Source organism: Anomaloglossus baeobatrachus, chromosome 3 (genome assembly GCF_048569485.1).
Source record: "Anomaloglossus baeobatrachus isolate aAnoBae1 chromosome 3, aAnoBae1.hap1, whole genome shotgun sequence".
NCBI classification, from domain to species: Eukaryota; Metazoa; Chordata; class Amphibia; order Anura; family Aromobatidae; genus Anomaloglossus; species Anomaloglossus baeobatrachus.
Window position 1 is genome coordinate 378,512,915 of NC_134355.1, and position 26,292 is coordinate 378,539,206.

Here is a 26,292-nt window from a genome sequence, read left to right on the forward strand (position 1 = left end):
CCCTCGCATGTCACTCATGCAGAGGGACAGGCTCGGCTCCTCCCGGCGGCCGTTCTGTACAGGGGAGGGACACTCCCCACTGCAGTGTGTGTCCCCTCCCCTGTAGGTCTCTATGGCCCTCCAGATCCCGCTCCTCAAGCAAGTCCCGCCCCCTCTCTTCGCTCCGGCGGCCATTTTTTCAGCGTTCTCTCTGCGATCAGTGATTGCAGCGCTGGTCTGCAGCATCCCTGCTGAGGTGCTGGGGGTCCGGGCTTCGGGATCTGGAGGGCACACAACACCGCTCCAGCGGTCTGGTAAGCCACGACCGGTCTCCGGTTGTGGACCTCTGTATATACTCTCTGGGGGTCATTCTCTGGCAGATGCCCCCACTCCAGCAGCATGTCTCACACGTTGAACAAGGCCCCAAAGCTTTATGCTGTATGCGCTGCATGTAAGCTCCTGCTGCCTGAACCGAGCACCTATCCACATTGTGATGCCTGCTCTAACTTGGCGGTGCCACAGCCTGGAGTCTCACCCCCAGTGGTCTCTCAGGCTGCCCCTGCTCCTGTGGCTGAACCCCCGGCTTGGGTAGAATCCTTTTCTAGGTCTATCTCCCAGTGCTTTGCTGAGTCCATGGGACTTCTGTCCAGGACTCTGATGTATATGCATCAACCCCCTTCACAGGGTGCCTCGGCTGCTAGGGGTCTCTCAGGACCGGAGCTCACAGAGGATTCATCATCAGGGCCCAGACCCCGTCCTCCTGAGAAGAGACGCAGGGTTCCCTCTCCCTCCTCCTCCCGTGGCTCTGATTCCAGAGCTGACTCGCTGGATGAGGAGGATGCCTTTACAGGGGGCTCGGAGGCTAACTCCATGTACCCCATTGATCTGTCCGAAAGTGACTCAGATCTTAGTGACTTGATTGCTTCTATTAATTCTGTACTGGATCTCAATCCGCCAGTATCAGAGGAGCAACCCTCTCTGGCAGAAAAGCACCAGTTTACCTTTCCTAAGAAAGCAAAGAGTGTGTTCTTTAACCACTCCAGTTTTCAGGCCGCTGTGACCAAACCCAGGGCCTGCCCTGACAAACGCTTCCCAAAGCGTGGTTCTGATGACCGTTTTCCCTTTCCACCTGAGGTGGTCAAGGAGTGGGCTCAGTCCCCAAAGGTAGACCCTCCGGTGTCTAGGCTCGCAGCCCGGACCGTTGTTTCGGTGGCTGATGGCACTTCCCTTAAGGATTTCACTGACCGCCAGATTGACCTTCTGGCCAAATCCGTGTATGAAGCGGCGGGGGCCGCATTTTCTCCGACTTTTGCAGCAGTGTGGGCTCTCAAGGCCATCTCTGCTTCTCTAGAGGAGATGCAGTCCCTCACCAGGGAATCTATGCCCGAAATGGATGCCTTAACTTCCCAAGCTTCGGCCTTTTCATCCTATGCCATGTCTGCCATGCTGGAGGCTTCTCACCGCACTGCGGTGCCTTCGGCTAATTCCCTCGCTATCCGCAGAATCTTGTGGCTTAGAGAGTGGAAGGCAGATGCTTCTTCAAAGAAGTACCTTGCTGGGCTCCCTTTTGCTGGGTCCCGGCTGTTAGGAGAACAGCTGGATGAAATTATTAAGGAAGCAACTGGCGGGAAGAGTACTTCCATGCCAGGGTAGGAATCAGTCGAAGTTTCACTCCTTTCGTTCCTCCAACTGGTCGTCCTCTAAGCCCTCGGCCTCGTCCGCTAACTCAGCCAAGGACCAGAAATCCAACTGGCGCCCAAAAGCGCGTCCACAGAAGACCGCAGGAGCTGCTGCCACTAAGGCAGCCTCCTCGTGACTATCTGCCCGCTCCAGCAACGTCCTTAGTCGGTTGCAGGCTCTCCCACTTTGGCGACGCTTGGTTTCAACACGTCTCCGTTCAGTGGGTGAGAGATATCATCTCCCACGGCTACAGGATAGAATTCTCTTCCAGTCCACCCAACAGATTTTTTCTCTCAACTCCTCCCTGCTCCAAGGCCGCCGCCTTCTCACAGGCCGTGGCAGCCTTGCAGGCCAATGGAGTAATTGTACCGGTTCCCGCTCGGGAACGGTTCAGAGGTTTCTACTCAAATCTTCCTAGTTCCCAAAAAGGACGGTACCTTCCGGCCCATCCTGAATCTGAAGCTTCTCAACAAGCATGTTCGGGTGCGGCCCTTTCGCATGGAGTCTCTGCGATCAGTCATTGCCTCTATGTCCCAAGGGGATTTCCTGGCATCCATCGACATCAGAAATGCCTATCTGCATGTCCCAATTGCAGTGTCACACCAGCGTTGGCTACGTTTTGCAGTAGGAGAAGATCATTTCCAATTCGTGGCTCTTCCCTTCGGGTTGGCCACCGCCCCTCGGGTATTCACCAAGGTCATGGCTGCAGTTATTGCAGTTCTGCACCTCCAGGGGTTGGCAGTGATTCCTTACCTGGACGACCTTCTAGTCAAGGCTTCATCCAGCGCAGATTGTCAGCGGAGTGTCTCGCTCACTCTCTCCACTCTAGCTCAATTCGGGTGGCTGGTCAATCTTCCCAAATCCACTCTGACTCCGACCCAGAGTCTCACGTACCTAGGGATGCAGTTCGAAACCTTGACGGCACTTGTGAAATTGCCCTTAGTCAAACAGCAGTCCCTTCAGCTAGCGGTGCGCTCTCTGCTGAGGCCCCGCCGGTATACCCTCAGGCGGTTGATGCAGGTGCTGGGTCAAATGGTGGCGTCCATGGAGGCTGTTCCCTTTGCCCAGTTCCATCTGCGACCCCTGCAGCTGGACATTCTCCAATGCTGGGACAAGCAGCCTTCCTCCTTACACAGGTTAGTGGCTCTGTCGCCACAAACCAGGAGCTCTCTTCAGTGGTGGCTTCGGCCTCTCTCCCTGTCCCAGGGACGCTCCTTCCTGACCCCGTCCTGGGTGATTCTCACCACGGATGCCAGTCTATCCGGTTGGGGAGCGGTATATCTCCACCACAGAGCGCAGGGCACTTGGACTCCGTCCGAGTCAGCCCTTCCAATCAATGTGCTGGAAACCAGAGCCGTGCTTCTAGCTCTCCTAGCTTTTCACCACCTGCTGGCGGGCAGGCACATTCGAGTCCAGTCAGACAACGCGACAGCGGTTGCCTACATCAATCACCAAGGCGGGACACGCAGCCGCCTGGCGATGTTGGAGGTCCAACGCATCCTTCAATGGGCGGAGGACTCCAAGTCCACTATATCCGCAGTCCACATCCCAGGCGTGGAAAACTGGGAGGCAGATTATCTTAGCCGTCAAACCGTGGACGGTGGCGAGTGGTCTCTGCACCCGGCAGTGTTTCAGTCAATCTGCCGCAAATGGGGCACCCCGGTCGTGGACCTAATGGCATCCCGTCACAACAAGGTTCCCGTTTACGTGGCTCGCTCCCACGACCCTCAGGCATTCGCCGCGGACGCACTGGTTCAAGACTGGTCCCAGTTTCGTCTGTCCTACGTGTTTCCCACTCTAGCTCTCTTGCCCAGAGTTCTGCGCAGGATCAGAATGGAGGGCTGTCGAGTCATCCTCATTGCACCGGACTGGCCCAGGCGAGCTTGGTATCCAGACCTGCTCCATCTGTCCGTAGAGATGCCGTGGCATCTCCCGGACCGTCCAGACCTACTCTCACAAAGTCCGTTTTTCCGCCTGAATTCTGCGGCTCTCAAATTGACGGCGTGGCTCTTGAGTCCTGGATCTTGACTGCTTCTGGTATCCCTCCTGAAGTCATCTCCACTATGATTTGGGCCCGTAAGTCTTCCTCCGCTAAGATCTATCACAGGACTTGAAAAATTTTCCTGTCATGGTGTCACTCTACTGACCATCCTCCTTGGCCATTCTCCTTGCCGACCCTTCTGTCCTTTCTACAGTCCGGTCTGCAGCTAGGACTGTCCCTCAACTCTCTCAAGGGACAAGTCTCAGCTCTATCAGTGCTGTTCCAGCGGCGTCTCGCCCGGCTGGCTCAGGTCCGCACCTTCATGCAAGGCGCGTCTCACATCATTCCGCCTTACCGGCGGCCCTTGGATCCCTGGGACTAAAATTTGGTTCTCACGGTTTTGCAGAAACCCCCCTTTGAGCCTCTTAGAGAGGTCTCTTTGCATAGTCTTTCTCAGAAAGTGGTTTTTCTGGTGGCCATAACTTCCCTCAGGAGAGTCTCTGATTTGGCCGCGCTCTCTTCGGAGTCACCTTTTTTAGTTTTTCATCAAGACAAGGTGGTTCTCCGTCCGACTCCAGACCTTCTTCCTAAGGTGGTCTCCCCTTTCCACCTTAACCAGGACATTACCCTACCTTCCTTTTGTCCGGCTCCTGTTCATCGCTTTGAAAAAGCGCTGCATACTCTGGATCTGGTGCGGGCGCTCCGGATCTATGCGTCTCGCACCGCTTCTATTAGGCGGTGCACCTCTCTTTTTGTGCTAACCACAGGTCGGCGCAAGGGTCTCTCTGCTTCTAAGCCAACCTTGGCCCGTTGGATCAGATCGACCATTTCGGACGCTTACCAGAGTTCTCAGGTGCCTCCCCCGCCGGGGATCAAGGCACATTCGACCAGAGCTGTTGGTGCCTCTTGGGCTTTCAGGCACCAGGCTACGGCTCAACAAGTCTGTCAGGCTGCCACTTGGACTAGCCTGCATACCTTTTCGAAGCACTACCAAGTGCATGCTCATGCTTCGGCAGATGCGAGCTTGGGCAGACGCATCCTTCAGGCGGCTGTCGCCCATTTGTGAAGTTAGGTTTTGCCTACTTCTTACTTTGTTCGGTTTATTTTCCACCCAGGGACTGCTTTGGAACGTCCCATGGTCTGGGTCTCCCATAGGAACGATAAAGAAAATGAGAATTTTGTTTACTTACCGTAAATTCTTTTTCTTGTAGTTCCGTAATGGGAGACCCAGCTCCCTCCCTGTTGCCTGTTGGCACTTCTTGTTCCGCGTGTTATCACCGGCTGTTGTCGTAGACAGAGTTTCCGGTTGTTCCGGCTATTGCTCTGTTCTACTTGTGGATGGCTCAGCTTTTGCACTAAACTGGCTGGGTCTGCTCACCAGGGGGTGTATAAGCTCAGGGGGAGGAGCTACACTTTTAAGTGTAGTACTTTGTGTGTCCTCCAGAGGTAGAAGCTAAACACCCATGGTCTGGGTCTCCCATTACGGAACTACAAGAAAAAGAATTTACGGTAAGTAAACAAAATTCTCTTTGTCTTTTACTGATTATTCTTAATTTGGTTTTAAAAGGAATCAGTCAGCTGATACATGCTGCCCAAACCATGGGCGACCTGTATCGTCCACTAGGTGTATGATCGATCAGGTATGTGTGACTCTTTGCCGTTGGCATTTGAGTCATGCTGGCATGTGCTCGTCTACTTCTCCCTTCCCACTGACAGTGCCTGACAGGTCTCTGCCTGTACGTGCTCATGCGCAGAGACCTGTCAGTCATTGTTATTGGGCTGGGAGAAGCCACTGGGAACCACTCGCTTGTATGACTTATGCACAGCGTTATTAAAGTATGTGTTTGGTTTTTTTTCTTACCTGCTGCAGCAGTTTAGAGTCAAACATACCTGACTGGAATTATACAGCCAGTGGCTGGTACATGCTACTCATGGTTTGGGCAGCATATATTAGCTGACAGGTTCACTTTAAAGAGAATCTGTCACTAGGTCTTTAACAACTAATCCGAGAGTAGCATAACGTAGGGTTAGAGATCCAGATTCCAGCAATGTGTGGTACTGGGCTGTTTAGTGTAATTTTGATAAAATCACTGGTTAATCAGCAGTAGATTATCATTAGAAGACTACTTGGCATGCTGCCAGGTAGTCCAGCATATTCATGAGCTCTGTATATCTGCTCTGCAGCAAAGAAAACATTGATTGTATCAATATGAAAGCAAACAGCTCAGTAAGTTACATCACTGGAATCAGGGTCTTGGGCTCTACATTATACTGTTCTCAGATGGGGGAGCAAAACCAGGTGACGGATTCCCTTTTAAGTGAAACATGAAGGTCAGTAATTATCAATAATGTAAATAGAAAAACGTTTTTGTTTCCTTTGTTAATAAAGCAGTTTATATCACTACATATTTCAGGGTCACGAAGATGAAGTGTTTGTGCTTGAATCTCATCCATTTGATCCACGAGTGTTGTTTTCGGCAGGCCATGATGGAAACGTCATTGTGTGGGATTTAGCGCGCGGGGTCAAGATCCGGTCTTACTTTAACATGGTAAGCCAATATCTGGTTGCTGCTTGAAGAATTCTCATACAATATTTGTGTCCGTATTCTCAGTGACTTAACATGGCTTCAGGTTTTCTTCTTTTTCTACATATTTGGCCTTTTTGTGTATTTCTGATGAACATTACATTTTATAGAATTTCTTGAAAAGAATAGGCCAACTTTTTACAAGCGGTGTACTTTATGCCAGTCCACTTACATGCTAAGCGGCAAAATCAAAAAAAGTATATATTTTTTTTTTATTTTCTTGTTTTTTTTTTTTTGTAATAAAATGGGAATTGCTACTAGGGGCTGTAGACTGTGCTTAGTAAATGTAGTGCTTGTGCACATGAGTATAGCAAGGCTGCATACAACCATGGAGTTTTCTATGGGGACATAGCTTGGATTTCTGTTGTGTTTTCATATTGAGGCACTGAAATTCTGATTTGTGGCATAAATAACGCCACAGCTCGCCAGGGATTAGATAAGCTATGGCGTCATGCCCTTGGGCCTCCCCACCTCTGCCCATTTTGGTTACCGTATTTTTCGGACTATAAGACGCACCTGACCATAAGACGCACCCTGGTTTTAGAGGAGGAAAATAAAATTTTAACCAAAAATATGGTCATGACACACTGTTATGGGGCGAGGATCTGCTGCTGACACTGTTATGGCGGTAATGTCCCCAAATTCTCTACGAAGGTACCCAATTCTGGTAAGGATCCTCCTGCCTTGTATATGATCCTGCTCATATACCCCCATCCTGCTCATAATATACCTCCCATCCATCCTGCTCATAATTTACCCCCCATCCATCCTGCTCATAATATACCCCCCATCCATCCTGCTCATAATATACCCCCCATCCATCCTGCTCATAATATACCCCCCATCCATCCTGCTCATGATATACCCCCATCCATCCTGCTCATGATATACCCCCATCCATCCTGCTCATGATATACCCCCATCCATCCTGCTCATGATATACCCCCATCCATCCTGCTCATGATATGCCCCCATCCATCCTGCTCATGATATACCCCCATCCATCCTGCTCATGATATACCCTCATCCATCCTGCTCATGAAATACCCCCATCCTGGTATATGGCCTGTATCCTGTGGCACAGAAAAAAAATAAACGTTTATACTTACCTTTCCTCACGCCCTGAAGCACCGATCTCTGTCTCAGCTGCAGCACCGCTGTGTGGAGCCGTCACCGTGTGTGGAGCCATCACCGTTGTCTGCAGCATCGCGAATCGATGTCTTCGTGTCTGAGCCCGGTCAGCTGATCTGGTGGACACTAGCGGCGCGCACAGCGATGACGTCATCGCTGTTCGCGCCGCTAGTGTCCAGATCAGCTGACCGGCACAGGCAGGAAGACATCGCGCGATGCTGCAGGGGGACGGCTCCACACACGGTGACGGGTGAGTGTACTGATTCACTGCTCCCCGCGCTGATAATGATGCACGGGGGGCAGTGAATACAGCCGCACTTGATCACTCCAGGCTGTAGTTGCCAGGGGTGATCACGGCCGGCTGTTAATTATGCGCGCACCCCCCCGCCCACCTGTCAGCGCCGGTTTCGCTGAGAGATGATGGGCGGGAGGATGGGCGTGCATATGTAATGAGCGGGCCCACGTGGTCACGGCAGGCGCTGCTGCAGCCTGCTCGTGCCCCCGATGGCCTGCTCCACCGCAGAACCCTCATTCCCGGCCGCAGCCCAATAGTCAAACCATAAGACGCACCCCCACTTTCCCCCAACATTTGGGGGGAAAAAAGTGCGTCTTATGGTCCGAAAAATACGGTAAACTGTGAGAATCTTAAAACCTACAAAAGTCCGAGTTGTGCAAAAAAAATTTTCAAAGCAGCTTACCCCAGCATTTGGTCTACATTACTGTGATGAATAAGGGCCTTGATGTTTACAAATCTCCACTTGTGTTTATAGTGACACTTAAAGGGGTGGTCCACTACAAAGCATAGTGGCTACATCGATGTATGGAATTCCGGCATTGGAAGTTGACCCGCCATCACCGAAGCGGGACCCAGTCTTAGTGAAGTGACTGGCCCGTGGGCGGAGTTTCGCCACTCATCACAGCCCAGCATCGCTCGTGCTTGTGGCGCTCTGTGATGAAGGAGAAAACGTGTAAGATGATGGGCTGTGACGTGCGATGAAACTCCTCCCAATCATAGACTGGTTTTCGCCTTGGTGATGCCGGGTCAGGTTCCGATTCCGGAAGTTCACCTGACATCACTGGACATCAGAGGCAACTACAGTTTGGGTCACGTGATGGGGGAGGAGTGGACAGCGATAATTCTGCCTGTGAGGGGCGCTAACAGAAGGTATTTATAAAAAAGCCTTGTGTCACAGCTTTACATCGATGTGGCCACTTTGCTTTGTATTGGACCACCTTTTTAATGGGTATGTCCAAGGGAAAATTAAAATGTTATCAGTGGCTTGGTATAGTAAAGGGAACTGCTCACCAGATTATTCATGTATAAACCAAATCTACCACCTTTAGAAGCACTTTTGCTGCATTTCGGAATGGTGCATATTCTCTCCTGACCTACCCTGTATAACCCCCAAATACCTTTTGAAAATCTCCTGCTCTGTATTTAAATCTTGATCGTTCAGTCTGATGGGCGAGCTTGCTGCTACGTCTGTCTCTCCTCTCTTGCTGATAGCCATCCTCTTCGTACAACATATTTTTATTAGATTTTTTTTCCAACACAGACATTACAGATAAATACTTCCAATGTATGGGGGAAGGGGGGGTGGGAATAAGGGTAAATGAGGTAACATCTTATTAGAAGAATATTATTGGAGAAAATGGGAAGGAATCGGGGGAGGGGGAAGTATTCCTAAAAATGAAAATTAAGAGAACTCTTTATGATTTTTAAATATAGTACTAAATAACACAGTAAATCACTGATGTACATTTTACTAAATGAGATCAATACGTATCATCTGTGCTCCCATTCCACAACTAAAAGATATGGAGTTATAGCCATCCTCTTGATTGATGTGGATGACTCCTCCTGCGTTATCCACATAGCCGAGCGAAATCTCGCACCTGCGCAGAGCCATCTCTGGCTCACACAGGTGCATTTTACTCTGCCCTACTGTGAGCAGAGCCTTATACAGCAGTGCGCATTTGCAAAACGCAAGAGGAGAAGTTTTTTTTTTTTTTAAGCTCACCTGTCATCCGACGCCATGTAAATCATCAGAGTGCTCAGGGTCCACTGGTCAGTCCACGCCGGTATAACAGAGAAGGAAAGGGTAATATGGACCCGGCACAATTTCCTTAAAAAAAAATCTTTGATCCTGCATAAAGCCAAGGTCAAGGTATATATGTTCATATATACCTTGACCTTGGCTTTATGCAGGATCAAAGATTTTTTTAAGGAAATTGTGCCGGGTCCATATTACCCTTTCCTTCTCTGCAAAACGCAAGAGCCATAGTTAACGTCAATCATAACAAGATGACTGTGCGGAGAGGAGGGAAAGGCGACTCCGCGAGCATGCCAATCAGACTGAACCAAAAGATTTACATACAGCGCGAGAGACTTTCAAAATGTATTTGGTGGGTATACAGAGGGAATCGGGATAATATGCACCTTCTATGGAATGCCGCACAGGCGCTGCTAAAGGTGCTAGTTTTGGATTATAAATGAAAAATCCTGGATCAGGTTTCCTTTAAAAGATAACAAATGAGGCACCACCGTTCAAGTGGCAACAGGACTGTTATGGGCTGTGATTGGCTTCTGTGTTCATATTACTAGCTGATGAAGTCACCTGACCACAGCAGCCAATCACAGGCTGCATTTGTTCTGCTGCCATTTGAACGGTAATGTCTTCTTTTCAGACTACGCGCAGCCTAAGCTAGATACAAGAAAACCGTAAACCATGGGTGTACACTGCTGACACCAGGAGGTTGACATAAAGAATTACAATTTACAAAAAAAGTAATCTCCTCCCCAGCAGGCCACACCTGTTTACTAGTAACCAAGAGGCACTGTTCAGCTTTGTGTCACTTTATGAGGCAGGCACAGTCTGGAGCCCCAGAACCCAGTTTTTCAAAATTTTTTTTTTTTTAATTTTGTCCTTTAAAAATGTCATAGATTCTTGTTCTTATATTCTAGTGGTAGCATTAGTTTCATATAATCTTGAAGTATTACATACATCCGTATGGCGAAAAAGTCAAAGAATACATATAACCAGTAGTGATGAGCGGACCACCTATGGATGTTGGGGTTCGTTTGGTTCAACGGGACTTTAGTTAAAAGTTCGGTTTGGGACCCGAACTTGACCGCGAACCCCATATAAGTTAATGGGGAACTGATCTTTAGTGCTCTAAAATGGTTCTAGTAAGGGCTAGAGGGCTGGAAAACAAAGCAAAATGGGTATAAGAGCAGAATAATAAATTAAACAAATGTAGAAGGGGAATAAATAAAATTAAAATGACTTGGGGACCCACTATTTTTGATAACAAGCGCAGGTAAAGCAGACAGCTGCAAGCTGCAACTCTCAGCTGTCTGCTTTGCCTTAGGTGGTTATCCAAAATAAAGGAGACCCACAAGTTTTGTTTTTTTTTATTATATTTTATTTATAAATACATCATTTTAAAAAAACTTTAATCAGGCTGGGAAGGCCCGTGGTTATTTGGGCTCCCATAGGTCTCTACAGCCTGAACATACCAGTCCAAAGCTGTTAGCTTTATAATGGCTGTGTATCAAAATTGGGGGGACCACATGCCGTGTTTTTTTTTTTTTTTTTTTTTCTTTTTCCTTTTTTATTATTAAGCCGCATGCGGCTCCCCTTATTTTGATACGCAGCCAATATAAGTACACGGCTGAGGGCTGCAGTCTGTAGTCGTGTGCTGGGTATAATATGCGAGGACCCTACTCCGATTTTTTTAATTTAGTTTTACACCAAAATAGACACACACAGCCTCTGTGATTGGTTACAGTCAGACACGCTGTCATACAGGGTGGGGGTGATGTCTGACTGCATCCTATCAGACGCCAGGACAGCCAGTGGGCGGGGAAAGCAGGGCATATATATGAAGGAGAATGAGCCACCCTGAAAGTAATGTGAGCGCCCCGGGAGTAGTAGGCAGCTGTGCGGGAGACCGGTAAGTATAATACCACTACTTTTTACCTTTTTACCTTTTTTTCGTCTTTATTTTTATTACCCAAGTTGCCGGATCAGGATAGTTCCTTGGAGTTCCCTGAGAACTCCAGGTCAGTGCTCGGGTACATTTGAACCTGCGTGGATCCGGACATTTACAGTCCAGGTCCGCCCATCACTAGTAATAACTTGTTTTCAGTGGACAGCCCCTTTAAGTTACTGTTGATCACTCTATAGATTATTATAACATTTCTTCTAACGTACACTACATATAAAAATAGCAACAAAAAGAGGACAATGTCCTCCAAAAATTAAGTATTACTCACATTAAGTTGGGCTGCAGTGTGTACATCGCCCAGGCCAAAAGCTAATGCTCTACCAGGATACAGCTAAACCCCCACTAATGTGGAAGCATCACAGGTGCAGGAGAAGCAGATCACACACACACCTCCATGGAATGGAGGGGAGGCGAATGCTAGATGATAAAACTGCACACTAGTGGCTTGCATAGAGCGCTGTTCACATGCAGATGGCACAGTCACAAACCCGCAGCCTATTAGGTGACGCCCTTCTATTAGATCAGGCGGGCTGCCAAGCCGTACCCCACTGTGTATCATGCACGGACAGACACTCTACAATGCAAGGCCCAACAGAAAGGGGCCTGGCTGGTCTACAGACATGAGGTCCTGTGACGAGGGTTTAGGCTTACGTTTTATGGCCATAAATACCAACAAAAACCTCATATTTTTTCTTCAGCGCTCTATTGGGAGACCCAGACGATTGGGGTATAGCTACTGCCCTCTGGAGGCCACACAAAGCACTACACTAAAAGTGCAAGGCCCCTCCCTCTCTGGCTATACCCCCCCGTGGTATCACGGGTACTCCAGTTTTAGCTTTGTGTGCGAAGGAGGTCAGACATTCCATGCATAGCTCCACAGATTTTAGTCAGCAGTAGCTGCTGACTAGTTCGGATGGAAGAAAAGAGGACACATATAGTGTTCCCAGCATGCTCCCTTCTCACCCCTGGATGGTGTTGTAAGGTTGAGGTACCTATTGCTGGTACAGGGCTGGAGCCTGACATGCTGTTTTTCCTTCCACATCCCCTTGGGGGTTCTGTGGAAGTGGGATCCTGCCGGCCTCAAAGCTCTGTCGCCGGGCTCCATCCACAGACCCATCAGAACCTGATGGATACGGAGCAGGAGTACCATCAGGGACCGGGCCCTGCATCATACAGGTACTCTGTGTCCCCGGCAGGCACAGACACACTCCGGGCTGGCTGGGTGTTGTAGTGCGCCGGGGACCGTACACTGAGCTGGTGTTCCTACAGTCATCTGGGGGACTTTGTGTTCTGGGAACGCAGCGCCGACCCTCACTGGACCGGGCGGCGCTGCTGTGACTTGTGGTGCGCCGGGGATACGCCGACCGCGCTTTTACGGCGGCGGCGTTTATAACTCTAGTCCCCGGCTTTTGGGCCTAGGACGCCGGCAGCTCCGATCGTTCCCGCCCCCACCCTGTCAATCAGGGTAGGGGAGAGACGCTGTTTCACGGCAGCGAGGAGGGCTGGAGCCTGATTTACATGCTCCAGCCCTCACACTAGGCACAGAGGGAGCAGGCTTCCCGCTCTTGGTCAGGAACGCCCAGGGCCCGCCCCCCTTCTTCCCTCAGGACGCCGGCAGCCATTACATGCATGGCTGGCTGGAAGAAGGACGCAAGGCTCTGGGAGACCTAGACTGAGGGGCTTTGGAAGACCACACACCCGCTCTTTAGCGGGCGGTAAGCGGCTTTTCAGCTGGCCCCTCTAGTGCCTCAGTGTATGTTAGTGTATTGTGTCACTGGACATAGAGATTTATTGATTTCTTGCACTGTGAGGTCGCTTCCTGGCTGAATACCCCAGATCGCTCTGAGGAAGCAGCAGCATGTCATCCACAAGACGCAAAGCTGCCAAGGCTAGGGCTGTGTGCACTGTGTGTGCTGCTTGTGGGACTGCTCTACCAGCAGGTTCCAAAGACCCCCATTGTGTGCAATGCTCCGACCCGGTGCTGCTTCGCCAGCCGGAGTCAGGAGAGATAGTGACCCAGGCTGAGACGCCTGTAAGTCCTGCCCCGGTGTCAGGGTCAGACTTTGCAGTTTTTGCGGTTAATATGTCGGTGACTATGGCAAAAATCCTGGAAACTTTGCAATCCATGCCTGGGGCTCAGTCTATGGACACGGCGAGGTCTATGTCCTCTAACCCTCCGCAGTTGGATTTAATCCAGACTGCAAGGGGGTCCCCGGCCTCTCAGGATGAGTATGATGACTCAGATGATTGCCCCAGCCACCCTAAGCGGGCTCGCTGGGAAAGACCCTCAACGTCATCACACTGCTCAGGGTCTCAGCGCAATCAGTCTCCCTGTGATGTGTCTGAAGAGAGTGATCAGGAGTCTAATCCTGGAACCCCTCTCAATCTGGATACCCCGGATGGGGACGCCATGGTAAACGATCTTATCTCAGCCATCAATAGGCTGTTAGATATTTCTCCCCCAACCCCTTCAGCAGAAGAGGCAGCGGCAGAGCAGGAGAAATTTCGTTTCCTCTATCCCAAGCGTAAATTAAGTGCTCTGTTGGATCACTCTGACTTCAGAGAATCAATCCAGAAACACGATGCTCATCCAGAAAAGCGTTTCTCTAAACGTTCTAAGGATACACGTTATCCTTTCCCCCCTGAGGTGGTCAAGCGCTGGACCCAGTGTCCAAAGGTGGATCCCCCGATTTCCAAGCTTGCAGCTAGATCCATAGTTGCAGTGGAGGATGGCGCTTCACTTAAAGATGCCAATGACAGACAGATGGACCTTTGGTTAAAATCTGTCTATGAAGCTATCGGCGCGTCGTTTGCTCCAGCATTCGCAGCCGTATGGGCGCTACAAGCTATTTCAGCTGGTTTAGCGAAAGTGGATGCTATCTTACATCCAGCGGTGCCGCAAGTGGCGTCCCTTACCTCGCAGATGTCCGCGTTTGCGTCTTACGCTATCAATGCGGTCCTAGAATCTACCAGCCGCACCTCAATGGCGTCTGCCAATTCGGTAGTTTTGCGCAGGGCATTGTGGTTAAAGGACTGGAAAGCAGATGCTGGTTCCAAAAAATGTTTAACCAGCTTGCCTTTGTCTAGAGAAAGACTGTTTGGCGAGCCACTGGCTGACATCATTAAACAGTCCAAGGGTAAAGACTCCTCTTTACCCCAGCCCAGATCAAGCAAACCTCAGCAGAGAAAGTGGCAGCAGAAGTTTCAGTCCTTTCGAGGTTCGGGCAAAACACAATTCTCCTCGTCCAAAGGGACTCAGAGGACGCAAAGAAACTCAGATTCCTGGAGGGCTCATTCACGCCCCAAGAAAGCAAATGGAGGAACCGCTTCCAAAGCGGCTACCTCATGACTTCCAGTCCCCTCCCTCCGCATCTCCGGTCGGGGGCAGGCTCTCCCGCTTTTACGACACTTGGATGTCACAGGTCAAAGACCGGTGGGTGACGAACATTTTGTCGCGCGGGTACAGAATCGAGTTCAGTTCTCGTCCTCCAGCTCGGTTCTTCAGAACCTCCCCACACCCAGACCGTGTAGATGTCCTGCGGCAGGCGGTGGACTCCCTAAGAGCGGAGGGAGTAGTGGTTCCTGTACCGTTTCAGGAACAAGGGAGAGGGTTTTACTCCAATCTCTTTGTGGTGCCAAAAAAGGACGGCTCATTCCGTCCTGTTCTGGACCTAAAACTGCTCAACAAACATGTGCACGCCAGGAGGTTCCGGATGGAAACCCTCCGTTCTGTCATTGCCTCAATGTCTCAAGGAGACTTCCTTGCCTCAATAGACATCAAGGATGCTTATCTCCACGTGCCAATTGCTACAGAACATCAACGTTTTCTACGTTTTGTGATAGGAGACGACCATTTTCAGTTCGTAGCTCTGCCATTTGGTCTGGCGACAGCCCCACGGGTCTTCACCAAGGTCATGGCGGCGGTGGTAGCAGTCTTGCACTCTCAGGGACACTCGGTGATCCCTTACCTAGACGATCTACTTGTCAAGGCACCCTCTCAAGAGGCATGCCAACTCAGTCTACAGGCTACGCTGGAGACTCTCCAGACTTTTGGATGGATCATCAACTTTCCAAAGTCAAATCTGTCACCGACACAGTCACTAACGTATCTTGGCATGGAGTTTCATACTCGAGCAGCGAGAGTGAAGCTTCCGCTAAACAAGCAGCGGTCCCTACAGACAGGGGTGCAATCGCTCCTTCAGGGCCAGTCGCACCCCTTACGGCGCCTCATGCACTTCCTAGGGAAGATGGTGGCAGCCATGGAAGCAGTTCCCTTTGCGCAGTTTCATCTGCGTCCACTTCAATGGGACATTCTCCGCCAATGGGACGGGAAGACGACTTCCCTAGACAGGAAAGTCTCTCTTTCCCAGACGGCCAAGGACTCTCTGCAATGGTGGCTCCTTCCCACCTCATTGTCTCAGGGAAGATCCTTCCTGCCCCCATCCTGGGCAGTAGTCACGACAGATGCGAGTCTGTCGGGGTGGGGAGCAGTGTTTCTACACCACAGGGCTCAGGGGACGTGGACTCAGCAGGAGTCCACCCTTCAGATCAATGTTCTGGAAATCAGGGCAGTGTATCTTGCCCTACTGGCCTTCCAACAGTGGCTGGAAGGAAAGCAGATCCGAATCCAATCGGACAACTCCACAGCGGTGGCATACATCAACCACCAAGGAGGGACGCGCAGCCGGCAAGCCTTTCAGGAAGTCCGGCGCATTCTGATGTGGGTGGAGGAAAGAGCATCCACCATATCCGCAGTTCACATCCCGGGCGTAGAAAACTGGGAAGCAGACTTCCTCAGTCGCCAGGGCATGGACGCGGGGGAATGGTCCCTTCACCCGGACGTGTTTCAGGAAATCTGTCGCCGATGGGGAGTGCCGGACGTCGACCTAATGGCGTCTCGGCACAACAACAAGGTCCCGGCATTCATGGCGCGGTCGCGAGATCAAAGAGCGCTGGCGGCAGACGCCTTGGTGCAAGATTGGTCGCACTTCCGCCTCCCATATGTATTCCCGCCTCTGGCACTCTTGCCCAGAGTACTACGCAAGATCAGATCCGATTGCAGCCGCATCATACTCGTCGCCCCAGACTGGCCGAGGAGATCGTGGTATCCGGATCTGTGGCATCTCACGGTCGGCCGACCGTGGTCGCTTCCAGACCGTCCAGACCTGCTGTCTCAAGGGCCGTTTTTCCATCAGAATTCTGCGGCCCTGAACCTGACTGTGTGGCCATTGAGTCCTGGATCCTATCGTCAACAGGATTATCCCAGGGAGTGGTAGCCACAATGAGACAAGCTAGGAAGTCAACTTCTGCTAAGATCTACCACAGAACGTGGAAGATTTTCTTAACCTGGTGCTCTGCTCAGGGAGTGTCTCCCTGGCCATTTGCATTGCCCACTTTTCTATCTTTCCTGCAATCAGGGTTGGAAAAGGGCTTGTCGCTCGGCTCCCTTAAAGGGCAAGTCTCGGCACTATCCGTGTTTTTTCAGAAGCGTCTAGCACGTCTTCCTAAGGTGCGCACGTTCCTGCAGGGGGTCTGTCATATTGTGCCCCCGTACAAGCGGCCGTTGGATCCATGGGATCTGAACAGGGTACTAGTGGCTCTCCAGAAGCCGCCCTTCGAGCCTCTCAAAGAAGTTTCTTTTTCTCGCCTGTCACAGAAAGTGGCGTTTCTTGTTGCGATCACATCGCTTCGGCGAGTGTCTGAGCTGGCAGCTCTGTCATCCAAGGCTCCCTTCTTGGTGTTCCACCAGGACAAGGTTGTGCTGCGCCCCATTCCGGAGTTTCTCCCTAAGGTCGTATCCTCGTTTCATCTTAATCAGGATATATCATTGCCTTCCTTTTATCCTCATCCGGTTCACCGGTATGAAAGGGACTTGCGTTTGCTAGATCTGGTGAGAGCACTCAGGATCTACATTTCCCGCACGGCGCCCATGCGCCGTTCCGATGCACTTTTTGTCCTTGTCGCCGGTCCGCGCAAGGGGTTGCAGGCTTCTAAAGCCACCTTGGCTCGATGGATCAAAGAACCAATTATAGAGGCCTACCGTTCTGCTGGGCTTCCGGTTCCTTCAGGGCTAAAAGCCCACTCAACCAGAGCCGTAGGTGCGTCCTGGGCATTACGGCACCAGGCTTCGGCTCAACAGGTGTGTCAGGCGGCTACCTGGTCGAGTCTGCACACGTTCACCAAGCATTATCAGGTGCATACCTATGCTTCGGCGGATGCCAGCTTAGGTAGAAGAGTCCTGCAGGCGGCAGTGACATCCCCGTAGGGGGGGGCTGTTTTGCAGCTCTAACATGAGGTATTTCTTTACCCACCCAGGGACAGCTTTTGGACGTCCCAATCGTCTGGGTCTCCCAATAGAGCGCTGAAGAAGAAGGGAATTTTGTTACTTACCGTAAATTCCTTTTCTTCTAGCTCTTATTGGGAGACCCAGCACCCGCCCTGTTGTCCTTCGGGATTGTTTTTGCTGTTTGCGGGTACACATGTTGTTCATGTTGAACGGTTTTTCAGTTCTCCGATGTTACTCGGAGTTAATTTGTTTAAACCAGTTGTTGGCTTCCTCCTTCTTGCTTTGGCACTAAAACTGGAGTACCCGTGATACCACGGGGGGGTATAGCCAGAGAGGGAGGGGCCTTGCACTTTTAGTGTAGTGCTTTGTGTGGCCTCCAGAGGGCAGTAGCTATACCCCAATCGTCTGGGTCTCCCAATAAGAGCTAGAAGAAAAGGAATTTACGGTAAGTAACAAAATTCCCTTCTTTGTTTGTACAGTATACAGCCAGGCCCCCTTTTTTGTGACTGTGCCATCTGCATGTGAACAGCGCTCTATGCAAGCCACTAGTGTGCAGTTTTATCATCTAGCATTCGCCTCCCCTCCATTCCATGGAGGTGTGTGTGTGATCTGCTTCTCCTGCATCTGTGATGCTTCCACATTAGTGGGGGTTTAGCTGTATCCTGGTAGAGCATTAGCTTTTGGCCTGGGCGATGTACACACTGCAGCCCAACTTGCTGTGAGTAACGTACACTACAGTTCAAAGGTTTGGGGTCACCCAGACAATTTTGTCTTTTCCATGAAAAATCATGCTTTTATTTATCAAATGAGTTGCATAATGAATAGAAAATATAGTCCAGACATTGACTAGGTTAGAAATAATATTTTTTACTTGAAATAATAATTTTCTCTTTCAAACTTTGCATTCTAGCTGTTAATTTGCTGCGGTAATATGGAGATATTTCACCCCAAGCTTCCAGAAGCCCCTCCCACAAGTTGGATTGGCTTGATGGGCACTTTTTGCAGGCCATACGGTCAAGCTGATGCCACAACAGCTGAATAATGTTCAGATCTGGTGACTGGGCTGGCCACTCCATTATAGATAGAATACCATCTGCCTGCTTCTTCCCTAAATAGTTCATACATAATTTGGAGGTGTGCTTTGGGTCATTGTCCTGTTGTAGGATGAAATTGGCTCCAATCAAGCGCTGTCCACAGGGTATGGCATGGCATTGCAAAATGGAGTGATAGCCTTCCTTATTCAAAATCCCATTTACCTTGCACAAATGTCCCACTACCAGCACCAAAGCAACCCCAGGCCATCACATTACCTCCACCATGCTTGACAGATGGCGTCAGGCGCTTTTCCAGCATCTTCTCAGTTGTTCTGCGTCTCCCAAATGTTCTTCTGTGTGATCGAAACACTTCAAACATCAATTTGTCTTTCCATAACACTTTTTTCCAATCTTCCTCTGTCCAATGACTGTGTTCTTTTGCCCATATTAATCTTTTCCTTTTATTAGCCAGTCTCATATATGGCTTTTTCTTTGTCACTCTATCCTGAAGGCAAGCATCCCGTAGTCGCCTCTTCACTGTAGATGTTGACACTGGCGCTTTTCCGGTACTATTTAATGAAGCTGCTGTTTGTGCTCTCCTGAAGGGATTAGTACACACCGTTGTAGGAAATCTTCAGTTTCTTGGCAATTTCTCGCATGGAATATCCTTCATTTCTAAGAACAAGAATTGACTGTCGAGTTTCACATGAAAGTTCTCTTTCTTCATCGTTCCTTATGGGAGACCCAGACCATGGGTGTATAGCTTCTGCCTCCGGAGGACACACAAAGTACTACACTAAAAAGTGTAGCTCCTCCCTCCTAGCATATACACCCCCTGGATAACCAAATATAGCCAGTTCAATGCTTTGTGTTCAGGAGGCACACATCCACACATGCATTCTCATCTGATTTTGATTTTTGGAAAGAGTTTGAAGAAAAGCGGGTCCAACCCTGGACTCCCGGCATGTCCCTTCTCACCCCACTGTGTCGGCGGTGTTGTTAAGGTTGATTTCAGGGCTGGAGCCTTACATGCCGCGCTCCTTCACCATCCCTCGGGCTCTGGCTTGAAGTGGGAGCCAGCACGGTTCTCCCTGCCTGGCAGGAGACCGATCTCCATCCGCAGCCCTTTCAGGATCCTGCCGGACGGAGCACTCATCCCTCAGGGACCTGGCCCTGCGTCTCACAAGCTAAGTATCTGAGACGTTATTTTCAGGGGGTCCCTTGTACTTTAATGTGGGGGAGAGTGTGCTGTGTATGTATTCTGACATTCCCGGCCGGTTCTCTGGTTTTCACCCGAGAACCGCGCCGATGGTGCCTGTTTGCCGGCCGCATTGTTAAATCTAGGTCCCGGCTTCGCCTGAGGCCTAGTTTCGATTTCACTGCCCCTGCATCTCAGTCATGCAGAGGGACAGTGCGGCTCCGCCCAGCGGCTGTTCGGCACAGGGGAGAGACACTCCTCTCTGAGGAAAGATTCCCTCCCCTGTATATCTCCTTGGCCCTCCGGATCCCGCTCTTAGAGTAGGCCCCGCCCCCTCTCCTGGCTCCGGCGCCATTTTTTCAGCGTTCTTATGCCATGTCTGCACAGCGATCGGCGCTGACTGCAGCATCTCTCTGGGGGTCCGGGCTGTGGGATCTGGAGGGCACAGAGACAATGTCAAACGGTCTGGCAAGCCACAACCTCCGGTTGTGGACCTGCTTATATACTGCTTATATACTCTGCTGGGGGTCATTCTGGCTCAGAGCCCCCACTTCAGCAGCATGTCTCACACGAGAAGTAAGGCTGCAAGGCTGCACTCAATATGCACTGCATGTAGGCTCGTACTGCCTGTACCGAGCACATAACCACATTGTGATTCCTGCTCTAACATGGTGGTGCCTCAGCCTGGAGTCTCATCCCCAGTGGTCCCTCCGGCTGCTCCGGCTCCGGTGGCTGAACCCCCGGCTTGGGTAGAATCCTTCTCTCCATGGGACAGCTGTCCCGGACTCTGCTGAGCATGCATTAGCCCCCTTCTCAGGGCGCCTCTGCTGCTACGGCTCGCTCAGCAAGGCCCACAGAGGATTCTTCTTCTGGTCTCAGACCCCGTCCTCCTCAAAACGCTTCTCAAAGCGTGGTTCTGATGACCGTTTTCCCTTTCCACCAGAAGTGGTCAAGGAGTGGGCTCATTCACCAAAGGTGGACCCTCCGGTGTCTAGACTCTCAGCCCGGACAGTTGTATCAGTAGCTGATGGCACCTCTCTTAAGGATTCCACTGTCCGCCAGGTTGACCTTCTGGCCAAATCTGTATGAGGCGGCAGGGGCCTCGTTCTCCCCATCTTTTGCAGCAGTGCAGGCTCTCAAAGCCATCTCTGCTTCTCTAGAGGAGATGCATTCCCTCACCAGGGACTCTATGCCCGAAATGGTTGCCTTAACTTACAGGCTTCAGTCTTTTCATCTTATGCCATGCTGCCATGCTGGAGACTCTCACCGCACTGCGGTGGTCTCGGCTAATTCCCTCGCTATCCACAGGCTCCTGTGGTTTCGAGAGTGGAAGGCAGATGCTTCTAAAGAAGTTCCTTGCTGGGCTCCCTTTTGCTGGGACCAGACTATTCGGTGAACAACTGGATGAAATTATTAAGGAAGCTTTTGGCAGGAAGAGTACTTCCATGCCACAAACCAAAACCAGGAAACCTGTCCAGGGCAGGAACCAGTCGAGGTTTCGTTCCTTTCGTTCCTCCAACTGGTCGTCCTCTAAGCCCTCGGCCTCGTCCACTAACTCAGCCAAGGACCGTAAACCCAACTGGCGCACGAAGCCGCGTCCTCAGAAGACCGCAGGAGCTGCTGCCACTAAGGCAGCCTCCTCCTGACTATCTGGCCACGCCAGCAACGTCCTTGGTCGGTGGCAGGCCCTCCCACTTTGGCGACGTGTGGTTTCAACACGTCTCCGATCAGTGGGTGCGGGATACCATCTCCCACGGCTACAGGATAGAATTCTATCCAGCCCGCCAAACAGATTTTTTCTGTCAACTCCCCCCTGCTCCAAGGCCGCCGCCTTCTCACAGGCCGTGGCATTCTTGCAGGCCAATGGAGTAATTGTACCGGTTCCCGACTGGGAACGGTTCTGAGATTTCTACTCAAATCTCTTCCTAGTCCCTGAAAAGGACGGTGCCTTCCGACCTGGATCTCAAGCTTCTCAACAAGCATGTTCAGGTGCGGCATTTTCGCATGGAGTCTCTGCGATCAGTCAATGACCCAAGGAGATTTCCTAGCATCCATCGACATCAGAGATGCCTATCTGCATGTGCCAATCGCAGTTTCACACCAGCGTTGGCTACGTTTTGCAATCGGAGTGGAACATTTCCAATTCGTGGCTCTTCCCTTGGGGTTAGCCATGGCCCCTCGAGTATTCTCAAGGTCATGGCAGCAGTGATTGCGGTCCTGCACCTCCAGGGGTTGGCAGTGATCCTTTTGTCCTGGACGACCTTCTAGTCAGGGCTTCATCCAGTGCAGACTGTTAGCGGAGTGCCTCGCTCACTCTCGCCACTCTAGCCAATTCGGGTGGCTTGTCATTCTGTCCAAGTCCACTCTGACTCCGACCCAGAAGCTCACGTACCCAGGGACGCAATTCGAGACTCTGCCGGCACTTGTGAAGCTGCCCTTAGTCAAACAGCAGTCCCTCCTCTGGCGGTGCGCTCTTTGCTGAGGCCCCAACGTCGTTCCATCAGGCACCTAATGCAGGTGCTGGGTCAGATGGTGGCGTCAATGGAAGCGGTTCCCTTGCCCAGTTCCATCTGCGTCCTCTGCAGCTGGACATTTTCCGCTGTTGGAACAAGCGGACTTCCTCCTTCCACGGGTTGGTGGCTTCGCCACAGACCAGGGGCTCCTTTCAGTGGTGGCTTCGGCCCCTCTCTCTTCAGGGACGCTCCTTCCTGGCCCCGTCCCGGGTAATCCTCACCACGGATGCCAGTCTATCCGGCTGGGGAGCAGTATCTCCACCATGGAGCGCAGGGCACTTGGACTCCGTCCGAATCAGCCCTCTCGATCAATGTGCTGGAAATCAGAGCTGTGCTTCTAGCTCTCTTAGCCTTTCACGGCCAGGCACATTCGAGTCCAGTCAGACAACGTGACAGCGTTTGCCTACATCAACCACCAGGGCGGGACACTCCGCCGCCTGGCAATGTTGGAGGTTCAACGCATCCTTCAGTGGACGGAGGACTCCAAGTCCACCATATCCGCAGTCCACATCCCAGACATGGAAAACTGGGAGGCAGATTTTCTCAGCCGTCAAACCGTGGACAGCGGCGAGTGGGCTCTGCATCCGGCAGTGTTTCGGTCAATCTGCCGCAAGTAGGGCACTCCGGACGTGGATCTTCGCTCCACGATCCTCAGGCTTTTGCAGCAGACGCACTGGTTCAAGATTGGTCCCAGCTTCGTCTGTCTTACGTGTTTCACCCTCTAGCTCTTGCCCAGAGTCCTGCGCAAGATCAGAATGGAGGGTCGTCGGGTCATTCTCATTGCTCCAGACTGACCCAGGTGAGCTTGGTACCCTGACCTGCTCCATCTGTCCGTAGAGGTGCCATGGCATCTCCCGGACTGTCCAGACCTTCTCTCACAAAGTCCGTCTTTCCGCCAGAATCCTGCGGCTCTCAGATTGACGGCGTGGCTCTTGAGTCCTGGATCTTGACGACTTCTGGTATCTCTCCTGAAGTCATCTCCACTATGACTCGGGCTCGGAAGTATCCCTTGGCCAAAATCTATCACAGGACCTGGAGAATTTTCCTGTCCTGGTGTCATTCTTCCGGCCATGCTTCTTGGCCTTTTTGCCTTGCCGACCCTCCTGTCCCTTCTACAGTCCGGTCTGCAGCTAGGACTATCCCTCAATTCCCTCAAGGGACAGGTCTCGGCTCTGTCCGTGTTGTTCCAGCGGCGTATCGCCCGGCTGGCTCAGGTGCGCTCCTTCATGCAGGGCGCATCTCACATCATTCCGCCTTACCGGCGGCCTTTGGAGCCCTGGGACCTTAATCCGGTCCTCACGGCTTCCGGAAACCCCCCTTTGAGCCTCTTAGGGAGGTTTCTTTGTCTTGTCTTTCACAGAAAGTGGTCTTTCTAGTGGCCATAACTTCCCTCAAGAGAGTCTCTGATTTGGCTGCACTCTCTTCGGAGTCACCTTTTTTGGTTTTTCATCAAGACAAGGTGGTTCTCCGTCCGACTCCGGACTTTCTCCCTAAGGTGGTTTCTGCTTCCACCTTAACCGGGACATTTCCCTGCCTTCCTTTTGTCCGGCTCCTGTTCATCGCTTTGAAAAGGCGTTGCATACTCTGGATCTGGTGCGGGCGCTCCGGATCTATGTGTCTCGCACCGCTGTTCTTAGGCGGTGCACCTCTCTTTTTGTGCTGACCACTGGTCAGCGTAAGGGCCTCTCTGCATCTAAGCCGACCCTAGCTCGTTGGATTAGGTCGGCCATTTCCGATACCTACCAGTGTACTCAAGTGCCTCTCCCGCCGGGGATCAAGGCACACTTGACCAGAGCTGTCGGTGCCTCTTCGGTTTTCAGGCACCAGGCTACGGCTCAGCAGGTCTGTCAGACTGCCACTTGGACTAGTCTGCATACCTTTTCGAAGCACTACCAAGTGCATGCTCATGTTTCGGCAGATGCGAGCTTGGGCAGACGCATCCTTCAGGCGGCTGTCGCCCATTTGTGAAGTTAGGTTTCGCCTACTTCTCAGTTTTTCTGTTTATTCCCACCCATGGACTGCTTTGGAACGTCCCATGGTCTGGGTCTCCCATAAGGAACGATGAAGAAAAAGAGAATTTTGTTTACTTACCGTAAATTCTTTTTCTTATAGTTCCGACATGGGAGACCCAGCACCCTCCCTGTTGCCTGTTGGCAGTTTTCTTGTTCCGTGTGTTTTCACCGGCTGTTGTTGTAGACAGAGTTTCCGGTTGTTCCGGGTTTTGCTCTATCTCTACTTGTGGGTGGATGTCCTCCTTCAGCTTTTGCACTAAACTGGCTATATTTGGTTATCCAGGGGGTGTATATGCTAGGAGGGAGGAGCTACACTTTTTAGTGTAGTACTTTGTGTGTCCTCCAGAGGCAGAAGCTATACACCCATGGTCTGGGTCTCCCATGTCGGAACTATAAGAAAAAGAATTTACGGTAAGTAAACAAAGTTCTCTTTTTTTCTGGTAATTTTGAGAGTTTAATGGAACCAACAAATTTAATGCCCCAGATTCTCAACTAGTTTAAAGGAAGGTCAGTTTCATAGCTTCTCTAATCAGCAAAACTGTTTTCAGCTGTTCTAACATACTTGCACAAGGGTTTTCAAGGGATTGCTAAACATCCATTAGCCTTCTAAGGCAGACTTTGCACGTTGCGACATCACAAGCCGATGCTGCGATGTCGCACGCGATAGTCCCCGCCCCCGTCGCAGGTACGATATCTTGTGATAGCTGGCGTAGCGAAAATTATCGCTATGCCAGCTTCACATGCACTCACCTGCCCTGCGACCGTCGCTCTGGCCGGCGACCCGCCTCCTTCCTAAGGGGGCGGGTCGTGCGGCGTCATAGCGACGTCACACGGCTGGCGGCCAATAGCGGTGGAGGGGCGGAGATGAGCAGGATGTAAACATCCCGCCCAACTCCTTCCTTCCGCATAGCTGCCTGCGGCAGGTAAGCTGATGTTCCTCGCTTCTGCGGCTTCACACACAGCGATGTGTGCTGCCGCAGGAACGAGGAACTACATCGTACCTGTCGCGGCACCGGCATTATGGAAATGTCGGAGCCTGCACCGATAATACGATAACGACGCTTTTGCGCTCGTTAATCGTATCATCTAGGATTTATACACTATGACATCGCAAGTGACGCCGGATGTGTGTCACTTTCGATTTGACCCCACCGACATCGCACCTGCGATGTCGTATTGTGCAAAGCCGCCCTAACACCGCAAACACAATGTACCATTAGAACACTGGTATGGTGGTTGTTGGAAATGGGCCTCTATACACCTATGTAGATATTGTATTAAAAACCAGACATTTGAAGCTAGAATAGTCATTTACCACATTAACAATATATAGAGTGTATTTCTGTTTAATTTTAGCTTCTTTGAAAAAAATAAAGTAATGTGCTTTTTCTTTCAAAAATGAGGAAATATCTAAGTGACCCTAAACTTTTGAACTATAGTGAATGTTGTTTTTCTTTCTTTAGGTGTAATTGAATATGCGTTAATAGCAATTTCTTATTCTTGTATTCACATTTTCTGGCTGTTTACAATTGTGTGACATGTTTAACTGTCTTGCAGATAGAAGGACAGGGGCATGGAGCAGTATTTGACTGTAAGTGCTCTCCTGATGGACAACATTTTGCCTGCACTGATTCTCATGGTCATCTGTTAATTTTTGGATTTGGTTCAAGCAGCAAATATGACAAGGTAAAGTAAACCGAAAACCATATTGTATGGGACAGATTACTTGCTAGCAGTTGGGTAAAATATTGTCTGCTCGATACACCTGGGTGATAGTATTTTCATGTGAGCATAGTGTACTTTTGTAATGCTGTATCTTGACAACAGATATATGCATTAGGCCTAAGCCACACTACATGAAAATCCGTGCGAGTGGAGTGCG

At 50.8% G+C, this 26,292-nt stretch overlaps 1 protein-coding gene across 2 annotated transcripts in view; it reads left to right on the forward strand.

The window, feature by feature from the left end:
- Positions 1–26,292, forward strand: part of PHIP (PHIP subunit of CUL4-Ring ligase complex) — a 311,948-nt gene that overhangs the window by 108,619 nt on the left and 177,037 nt on the right. For both annotated transcript variants that reach the window (XM_075340176.1, XM_075340177.1), the window contains exons 15-16: positions 6,055–6,189; positions 25,968–26,096. In XM_075340176.1, the coding sequence (XP_075196291.1) occupies positions 6,055–6,189; positions 25,968–26,096 (264 nt within the window). The remainder of the gene's footprint in view (positions 1–6,054; positions 6,190–25,967; positions 26,097–26,292) is intronic.